The sequence below is a fragment of the Lissotriton helveticus genome, chromosome 11 (genome assembly GCF_964261635.1).
Source record: "Lissotriton helveticus chromosome 11, aLisHel1.1, whole genome shotgun sequence".
Lineage (NCBI taxonomy): Eukaryota > Metazoa > Chordata > Amphibia > Caudata > Salamandridae > Lissotriton > Lissotriton helveticus.
The window spans coordinates 517978095-517988279 of NC_136072.1; the positions used below are offsets into that span (position 1 = coordinate 517978095).

General features: G+C 54.7%; 1 protein-coding gene across 1 annotated transcript in view; it reads right to left on the reverse strand.

Annotated features, from left to right (window-relative positions):
- Positions 1 to 6821, reverse strand: part of UNC5D (unc-5 netrin receptor D) — a 1369357-nt gene extending 1362536 nt beyond the window's left edge. Inside the window, exon 1 of the mRNA XM_078666140.1 lies at positions 6589 to 6821. Within this exon, the coding sequence (XP_078522266.1) occupies positions 6589 to 6679 (91 nt within the window). The 5' untranslated portion in view covers positions 6680 to 6821. The remainder of the gene's footprint in view (positions 1 to 6588) is intronic.
- Between the last annotated feature and the right edge of the window lie 3364 nt (positions 6822 to 10185).

Below are 10185 nucleotides of genomic sequence, written 5' to 3' on the forward strand. Positions count from 1 at the left end.
AGTGCTATAACGTGCCCTACTAATGCCAAAGCTTCCACGTGTTAAAGAAAAACACTTTTTTTTTTACATTTTGAAGAAACTGTATCCTATTTTACGTGATGTTTATTGCATGAGTTACATAATATTTCAGGGCTCGGCTCGTGCGCGGGCTCTAAGGTCCGAGCCCGACCCTTAGCTCAGCTCTGGTCGAGCTCTTCCTTTTATTTGTTAACTCGTCCACATCTACTTATACATGATGTATAATACATCCACAGTGCCCACTCTAAACACGCATCCCGCCTCCAAAAAGCTCCAGGTCGTCCGTCCCACACAGAATGCTCCCGACCACCAACAGAGTACCTGCCTGCAGCCACCCACAGAATGGCTCCAAACACCCACGGTATCACCCATAACCCACCACTGAATCCACCATCCTGCCCATAAAACGCCCGCGACCACAACGTCCCCAGCGGTTCACTGCCCCAATCATTTTCTTCAAGTATACAAACGATGCTCCCTATGGGAATGCACCTGCTACCTTTCTGCCGCTAAATAACGTGACAGAGACCGCAGCCATGTCTTTCATCTGTAGCGTTCCAGCTGACCCCGCTGCAAAAATCAAGCATGCAAATAAACACAACTAGAAAGGGAAACATCGACACAGCTTCCAGCCTGCCTCTAGGGAATAGGAGAGGCCCGATGCATGCATGAATCCGAATGTGGCAGACAGGTAGTGCCGTGAAGCCCCGCTTCAAGTCTACAAGCTGTGCTCAAAACACTAGTGTGAACACGATGCATACAGAGGCGGATGCAGAGCCTTGCGCGAGGATACGGAATAATATTTCCAAGATGGTGCGGGTGGGGCCAGGGGGGGGTGCTGCAGCTCCCGGTGTCGAACAACACCTGCCAACCCCCTCTGAGACCCACAGACACATCCATGTGTCTGTCGAGCAGGTGCAAGGGGCCAAGAAACGTAGGGGAGGAATATTTCCAGGAAGGGGCGGTCCCAGGGAGCGGTGAGAGCACCCCCCAAGGGACCCCACCGTGATCAGGATAAATCACAGATCTCGGTCCACAGAGGTAGGCGTCTCAAGACGCTTCTGGCCAGGTGCGAAGACCGCATCCATTCCTGTCATTTTCTATGCATTGTGGGACTTTTAGTCCGGCATTTATACGGGGAAAATGCCAGAGTGCAAAGCATAGCACGACGAACAGAAACAATCGCGCCTGTAAAGGAACACAATCAGAGCTCTGCACAGAGAATGTAAATCCTAGAATCAAGAGAATGTACATTTTTTTCTTATAACAGCGATATTTTCAAGAGAAGTTTTCACCGCTCCGCTGGGCGTGATAATGCATACACATAGGCAACAAAGCATGCTTTCCATATAGTTCCCACACTGAGAGAGCTTCGACGGGACTAGCCCGCATAAAAGGTGGCGCAATATTTATGATAGGATATAAAATAACAGCGTTGATTTATCTCATGTAATTAGAGCTGTCGCCATGGCTCGCATTCCGCAGTGGTGGTGCTGTTTTTCTTGGGGGTGGGGAGGGGGACTAATGATGGCGCTATATGGGGGTGGGAAGAACATGCTACCCTGATATTGAAAGCGTGACGTCAGCTGCAGCCAGGAATGAAGGGTCTTGGTGAGGGCGTTTGGTACCCAATGTCAAGGATCTATGAAGTAATAGTCTGTGATAATGTGTGTGCAGCAGAATATGTGAAAGAAGGTATTTGGGGGGAGCCGGGGGGGGGGCCGAGACTCGCACTGCACCCCGGTGTGTGGTATGGGGTACTCAGTTTAGGTGAGGGGACACAAGGAAGGTGTGAGGGTGATCAGAATGCAGCTGTGTGTGTGGGGCTTAGTGCGCTCTCACTACCGTTCTTGGTGAGGGCTGTAAGGGCCACATAGGGACCTAGGGTGCTCGTGAGTGATTGGGGTGTGGGAGCCGCGAACCCTAGTCCGGGAGCTCTGGCGCTGAACCTCAGCGTCTCTCAAAGGTTTCTTGGCGCTGTGGGCTCGCCAGGCATGGATCCCACGGGCTGGCTCGAGGGGGGCGGTCTTCGGATTGTCTCGGGGTGGTATCCGGAGGTGCAGCAAATGCTACCGGTGATAGAGTTAACCAGACCTGGGTGCAAGGCACAGATGCGTGACATCTAGGGGGTCGCAGGCTGGGGTCTGGCGTTGCTCTTAGGGACCTGTGATGTCTGACAGTGACTCTACGGCGGCAGCACTGCTGGTTCCACTCAGGACCGGCTTTGGGCATGGGCGAGCTGGGCCCAGGGCGCCAGTCTCCAGGGAGGCGCAGGGAGCTGTCTGCGAAGTCCCTCTCACCGGACTCAAATGATTCAGACAAATTTGCTTTTAATCAGTTTTACTTGCCGCAGGTGCCGTTTTACACCCGATTACCCCCCTTAATTCCCTCTCAACTCTTTTTCACCCCCCTGTCGACACACCCCAACCCCGGCCATTCACGCCACCAGGAACGTGGCACAAGTGTGATCGAGCTGTGCTGTGAATGAATCGGAATGTATGGCGCTACATTTCTTCCCCGCCAGGGCACTGTCCGTGCAAGGGCCAAGACTGAGTTTCGGAGCGCTGAGCCTAAGAAACAACATTCACAAATACTCGGGTCTTAGGCGCTAGCCCTAAAGAAGTGTAGGTGCACATACTGGGGTCCTAAGTGCTGACCCTAAGGAGCAAACACTTGACTTCTGGGCACTGACCCTAAGGAGCAGTAGGTGCGTACACTGGGGTCACGTGCGCTGTTGTCAAAGTGCTGTGGGCGCACCCACTGGGGTCCTGGGCGCTGGTGTCAAAATAATGTAGGCGCACCCACTGGGGTCCTGGGCACTGGTGCTGTAGGTGCACACACTTGGGTCCTGGGCGCTGGTGTCAAAGTGCTGCAGGTGCACACACGGGGGTCCTGGGCGCTAGTGTCAAAGTGCTGCAGGTGCACACACGGGGGCCCTTGTGTCAAAGTGCTGTGGGGGCCCTTGTGTCAAGGTGCTGTAGGTGCACGGACTCCTGGTGTCAAAGTGCTGCAGGTGCACACACGGGGGTCCTGGGCGCTGGTGTCAAAGTGCTGCAGGTGCACACACGGGGTTCTGGACGCTGGTGTCAAAGTGCTGCAGGTGCACACACGGGGGTCCTGGGCGGTGGTGTCAAAGTGCTGTAGGTGCACACACGGGGGTCCTGGGCGCTGGTGTAAAAGTGCTGAAGGTGCACACACGGGGGTCCTGGTGTCAAAGTGCTGCAGGTGCACACACGGGGGTCCTGGGCGTTGGTGTCAAAGTGCTGCAGGTGTACACAAGGGGGTCCTGGTGTCAAGTGCTGTAGGTACATTCACGGGGTCCTGGGCGCTGGTGTCAGAGTGCTGCAGGTGCACACACGGGGGTCCTGAGCGGTGATGTCAAAGTGGTGCAGGTGCACATACGAGGGTCCTGGGCGCTGGTGTCAAAGTGCTGCAGGTGCACGCATGGGGGTCCTGGTGTCAAAGTGCTGCTGGTGCACACATGGGGGTCCTGGTGTCAAAGTGCTGCTGGTGCACACATGGGGGTCCTGGTGTCAAAGTGCTGCAGGTGCACACACAGGGGTCCTGGGCGCTGGTGTAAAAGTGCTGAAGGTGCACACACGGGGGTCCTGGTGTCAAAGTGCTGCAGGTGCACACACAGGGGTCCTGTGCGCTGGTGTCAAAGTGCTGCAGGTGCACACACGGGGGTCCTGGGCGCTGGTGTCAAAGTGCTGCAGGTGCACACACGGGGTTCTGGACGCTGGTGTCAAAGTGCTGCAGGTGCACACACGGGGGTCCTGGGCGGTGGTGTCAAAGTGCTGCAGGTGCACACACGGGGGTCCTGGTGTCAAAGTGCTGTAGGTGCACACACGGGGGTCCTGGGCGCTGGTGTAAAAGTGCTGAAGGTGCACACACGGGGGTCCTGGTGTCAAAGTGCTGCAGGTGCACACACGGGGGTCCTGGGCGCTGGTGTCAAAGTGCTGCAGGTGCACACACGGGAGTCCTGGGCGCTGGTGTCAAAGTGCTGCAGGTGCACACACTGGAGTCCTGGACGCTGGTGCTGTAGGTGCACACAGTGAGGTGATGACCCCGGGGTGCTATCGTTGCATGTCACGGGAACCCAAGAGCCGGCCCTTTGCAGCTATAGGTACGTGTACTGGGCTCTTAGTCAGCTATTGGTGCTATAGGGCACTGGCCCATATAGTTGATCACTCACACTGAGACCCGAGACGCTGACCCTATCGTGTTATAATGCATGCACTCGAGTCCCATGCGCCGACCCTAAGGATATATGGCTATACATTAAGAGTCTCGGGACTTACAGAGAAAAATACTAGCGTCCTAGAAGCTGACCCTAAGGAGCTATATGGGCCAAACAGGGCCCTAGGCACTAACCCTTAGGAGCTACACGGTAGCACAATTGAGTCATCAGTGCTGGCCCAAAGGGGCCATAGTGGGCCTTGGTACTAACATTAAGGTGCTATAGGGGGCCTAGCTGTTGACCTTAAGGCGCTATAGGTGCTTGACCACAGTACTTGGCGCTGGTCTTAGGTATTTCCAAACACAATTCCCGACAGGTGCGTCTCTCTTTAGAGATTCTCAGGTGGGGGTCGATGTATTTGCCCGAGGACGCTAGCTGTCCGCTTGGCTCTGCCCACAGCCACCTATGGAAACCCTACCAAGGGGACGGGCGAGGCTGGCATCACTCTAGAGTGTCATGGATACTCTGTGCTGCCAGGTGGTGATCCCGGTTGCCAATCCTGCTGGTATTAAGGTATTTTACGCAGTGCCATTGGGCACATAGCCTAGGCTGCAAGTGCGGGCAAGACTCTGGTGCTAGGGTGCCGACACTTGGCTCGTGGGCGCTATCTCTATAGCTCGTAGACCGTGCCTCGGCGCCGGTCTCAGGGCGCTACTGACTCCGGGACCATAAAATACAAGGGGTGTAGAGAGTGGAGTGCAGTGCTGAGTAGTGACATCAAGGGTGCTTAGAAATTGGCAACGAAGCGCTTTGCAGAGCACTATGGCGTGCAGCGAATGCTCAGATCGGGGAAACTGTCATTGGTCATATCATTCTATGGAGTTTACGCGGAGGTCCTGGGATTAGTAAACCTTGTGGTGGGGGATGGGGGGGGGGGTAAATGGGATGCCGGGGTGATTCAGTAAAGGCACTGAGGCTGGGGGTGTTTCGTACAATGGGCTTCAGCAGGATGGTTGGGAGTGTGATCTCTTACCATACCCCCAGGGAAGGGGGTACTGTTTGGGGCTGGGGTGAGTGACTATCACATTGCTGCAGTATGTTGCGTATCACTGAGAGGTACGCGAGGACTAAGGTACATGTCTCTGGCATGTTGAACGGGGCTGGCGTGAGGAGCGCCCTGATGCATGTCAGTGCGAGGAAGCGCTTAGGACCATCGAATGAGGTTGGGATTGGAGTGCGATTGACGTGTTCTGGCATTACAGTCTTGGGGTGCTGCAGAAGTATTTAGCCCATGGGCCCACCAAGCTACCGAAAGGTTTATCGGTGCCTCTCGGGTGCCGAAGGATGGATTGTCCAGAGGGTCTTCTAGGCGCTGCAGGGGTGTTTGAGCGAGTCCTTTGGGTGCTGATGCAGTGTTGGTTCACTGTGGGTGTCTGGAAGGACTGAAACGCTCTCTTGGGTGATATTGGGGCATCTCGGGTGCTGCAGGTGGGTTGAGAGAAGAGTCTTTGTTGGTGGGGCACTTGAGTGCTGAAGCGGAGGTCAAGGTCTCAATGCTGTAGAAGAGTTTGAAGGGTTCTCTTGAGTTATGGTAGTATAGGGTGCTGTGGGAGGAGTGAAATGCTGTCTTATGTGCTGCAGAGGGTCTGTGACACTGGCGAGTAAAGGGTGGTCTGGGGGGGGGCACGGATCTGGGACTGAACGTCTTTTAAGAGAAGAGTAGAGTTAGGTTCAGGCTACTTTGTGCTGCAGAGGAGTTGGGTGAGGTGTCCGGAGGGTTGACTTGACGGGCAGACAGGGGTATGGGGGTGAAGTGGCACATAGGGCACGGAATGAAGGAGCACAGATTGGAATTGGATGTCGTGGAAACAGGTGGCATGATTGAAGGGGCAATAAAAGGCTAGGAGTAAAAGGTCACAGGGGTCATGGAATGAGGGTGTACCGAGTGGCAGGGGATGTAAAGCAGCGTGGGACATGGGATGCAGGGACATGGAGACTCATGATATAAGGGAGCGAGACACACGAGCGACAGAGAGGCCATGGGGTGCAGGGTCACAGAGCGGCTCTGGGCGAGGAGCACACTTTGGATGGATGCATGTGCTACAGTACTGTGTGGATAGGGGATTATAATCTTGTAGGGTGTGTGAACGAGTATAGGAAGGCATGGCGCACAGGGTGGTTTGCAGTGCAGAGGCGAGGCACATATGGCAATTTGGTAGCAATGAAACAGGTGAGGATGTGATGCAGGGGCACAGAAGTGCAGGGCTGCAGAGGGCATACACATAAAGCCGGACACTGACGAACATGAAATGCAGAGGAACATGGGCCCCTCAGCACGGATGGGCCAGGGTCTCAGTAGCATCCCACCCCACCTCCATCCCGCATCTTACCTCTGGCGGCGGCAGAGCCCAGGGCCAGCAGTCCGAGTCCCAGCAATAGTCCCAGTGCCCCCGCGGGGCTCCCCCTGCAGCTCCCGAGCATCCCCGGCTGCGCGCCCCCCGAGGGGCTCCCCGGGGGCCCCGCTCACATCTCCCGCGGACGGGCTGCGGTCCTCCGCGAGCTCCTCGGCTCCGCTCCTCCCGGGACGCCCGCTCGCGCTCCCAGCCCGGCCGGCAGCAGCGCGCGCCACCTCCCGCGCGCAGACTGAAGTCTCCCTCAGCCTGGCAGCGGCCCAGCGCGAGCCCACCTCTCTCGGCCCGCCCACCCGCCACGCCTCAGCCTATAAGCGCGCGCGCGGGCGGGGCCTTCGCCACCTTATTGGACAGGGCGAGCGGATTGGGAAAGGTAGGGTGGAAAAGACGGTCCATTTGTAGGGGACCGAGCAGGGCAGCGGCGGCACCAGCTCCGGAAGCGATGCTGGGGGCACAGAGCGCCCACTACACCTGCTGCGCCCGCGGAGAAGCGCCCACCATACCTCTTCATCACAGCGGCGACTGCAGCACCACAAATAACAACACCACCTGCTGCGGGGGCACCAGGACGGATCAGCACCGCCAGTATCCACCTGCAGTCGGCTGCAGGAAGCCAGCCAGGGACCAACCGCGCCCACCCGAATGCTGCTGCACTGACCGCCACCTGATACAATATCATCACCAGCCCTTACTGCAAGAACCCCAGCAGCACCTGACGACAAACCGCCAGATCCTGCACTGTCCCTTCTGATCGACCCCCAGCGCCTGCTGAATAACCCGATCACCTGCTCGACCCCTTCTGATCGAATCCCCCCCTCCCCAGCGCCTGCTGAATAAACCGATCACCTGCTCTGTCCCTTCTGATCGAACCCCCCCCCCCCAGTGCCTGCTGAATAACCCGATCACCTGCCCTGTCCCTTCTGATCGACCCCCCAGCGCCTGCTGAATAACCCGATCACCTGCTCTGTCCCTTCTGATCGACCCTCCCCCCCCCCAAGTGCCTGCTGAATAACCCGATCACCTGCCCTGTCCCTTCAGATCGACCCCCCAGCGCCTGCTAAATAACCCGATCACCTGCTCGATCCCTCACGATCAACAACTCCAGTGCTTGCCACAGCACACATTTAACTAATAACCAGTTGGCCAAAACCCTAGACCCGCTGAAGCAGCCGAGTAGGCATCGGCTCTAAAAACGACAGAAGCGCCTGCTGCCATTGCACGAACACCTACTAACTGTACTCAACCACCAGCCGTAGTAGTACTTCCCGCATCACGCCTCGCACCTGGTCACTTATATGCAGGAACCCAATGCACCATCTGCAGCACGGTTCTAGCAGGTGAAGCACTTGAACTTGCTGCAGCACCAGATGTCAATCACCAGCTTTTCCTTAACACCTAACGCCAGGAGCTGCAAAGCAACACCACGGATTCTGGTGCCTACCACCTGTGAACGAAAACTGCATTATCAGTTATCACACGTGGCAGCCCCTGTTGCACTATTCTCTGCACCTCAAGGGCCATATTCAGGGCCACCGGAACTATGCGGCAGGAGAGGACCAAATTACGCGCAGCTAACTAAATTATGCTGCGAGAAAAGGCAATTTATGCATAAAAGCGGCACATTTTTGGATAGTATTACTTCATAGTTTGGAATTTTTTTTACATGTTAAATTTGTTGGAGAAATGGTTTCACCTCATTAGGACACGTTTAACACCCAAAGTACTGTAATATGCAATGGAAAGATGACCAGCCAACCTCCTTCAAGTATGCGCAACAGGAATCAAGCAACTTTAGTAATGTCTGATCCGTTTCACCTAAAAGCCGATTTTATTTAGCTCCAATCTGCAGATTATGCAGAAGATGATGGATTATGTGGCAAGTGCAACTCATTCATAATTATGCAGAAAGCGCCGTGCAGAATCACATAATTCCCGTGGCCGTGTCCATATACATCATCTGCTGAACCAACCACGTTACCTGCTGCACACCCATATCACCTGCAAGTGACACACTAATCTAATGCCTGTTGAATAATACAGCAATCCCTCGTGCATCTTCGTCCACACCAGTGCCAGTAGCGACCGCACTACCAAGTCTGCAGCAAACTCAGCTTTATCAAAGAAAGCTGCACAATCACCAACCAAATGTATGCTGCACAGTGAGCCTCAATTCCTCTCGTATCAGCTCAGTCCCTATTAAACCAGCACCTAAAGAACTTGAATCTGTCTCAATACTCACAGCATCTGTTGCACTTGATATATAAGCAACCAACACAACACAAGGTAGAAGCTTGAACCCCTTCCAGTGCCTGCTGGAGAAAACCAGCACTTAATGCACAATCTTGGTAACTGATGTATGAACCCTGCTGCAGCACACCCAGCACCATCAACCTATTCTTCTTTAGACCATTTTCTGCGGCACCCTTCCATCTGTGATTGATGCACCAATTCAAAAGGGCTGCATCTACCCTGGCAACTCCTTCTCTAACTTTTATGCACACCATTGTTGCTCAACTTGCAGCACAAACCAAGCGGTGGCCAGCACAGGTAAACGCAGGGGGTGGGGGGTGCGGTCAAGGCTTGGCAGGGGGAAGTCGACAGACGATGGAATAGGTATATTTAAATAAATCAATAATACATATTCCGTAGTCTGTTGTCTTCCCCTGCCGTACCCTGCCCCGCCCCACCACGCTTACCTATACCGGCCGTCGCTGCACAAACCCCAACATTTTCTACACAAGCTAAAACAAACGACAGTACCAGCTATTCAAACAACGACTGCCACACTCTATCACCTGATGACTCAGCACTTGCTGAGCTGCAACTCTCACACCTGCCCAATCACCCTCTGCGCACAAATTCCTTCCAACCACCTGCTTCAACCAAGACCTGGACTCTTCTTCAAGCCAGATGATGCTCCAGTGTAAGAAATTAATATATGCACACACTAGCATTTCTTCACAATTTTACTAGCAGCTGCACCACCCTAGGACCAGCAGGACCTTAGTATCTGCAGCGCCTTAGAACACGATACAACTGAGCACCAACCTTTGCTATCCGTGGCATCCAAGGCAAAGAGACCTTTTTTGGCACTCCTCTTATTGCTCTCTACCTCAGGAAATGAGATCATATTTGATATTGACGTGGGCAATCTTATGTCCCTTCGCTGATGCTGTCCTCGACAAACCGACTTATAGGGAGCTCTGACGCTTTTTACCTAGACAAATTGCTGCAGGACCTCACAGCCACAGGGCCTGCTACACCCCAGTATGTGAGGTGGGTAAGCAGGGCCAGACTGGTCGTACCCGGCATCTGGTGTTTCCCTGGGAAGCTGGAAGGATGGGGCCTTTTTTGTAGCAGCGGGGGCGGTTTTGCAGCAGTTCTGCAATATCGGCCCTCAGTAACAAAAGCAGCAGTGCTTCACACTTGCACACCCCACCCCTGGTGGCTGGTCTGATAAAATTGCCAGAGCTGCTTTGAGTTCCCAGTCTGGCCTGTGGGTAAGCAAGAATGTGTGGGAAGGGTACCGCGTTGTTACAACGAAACCCTAACAACACGGTACTATTACAACGCAGG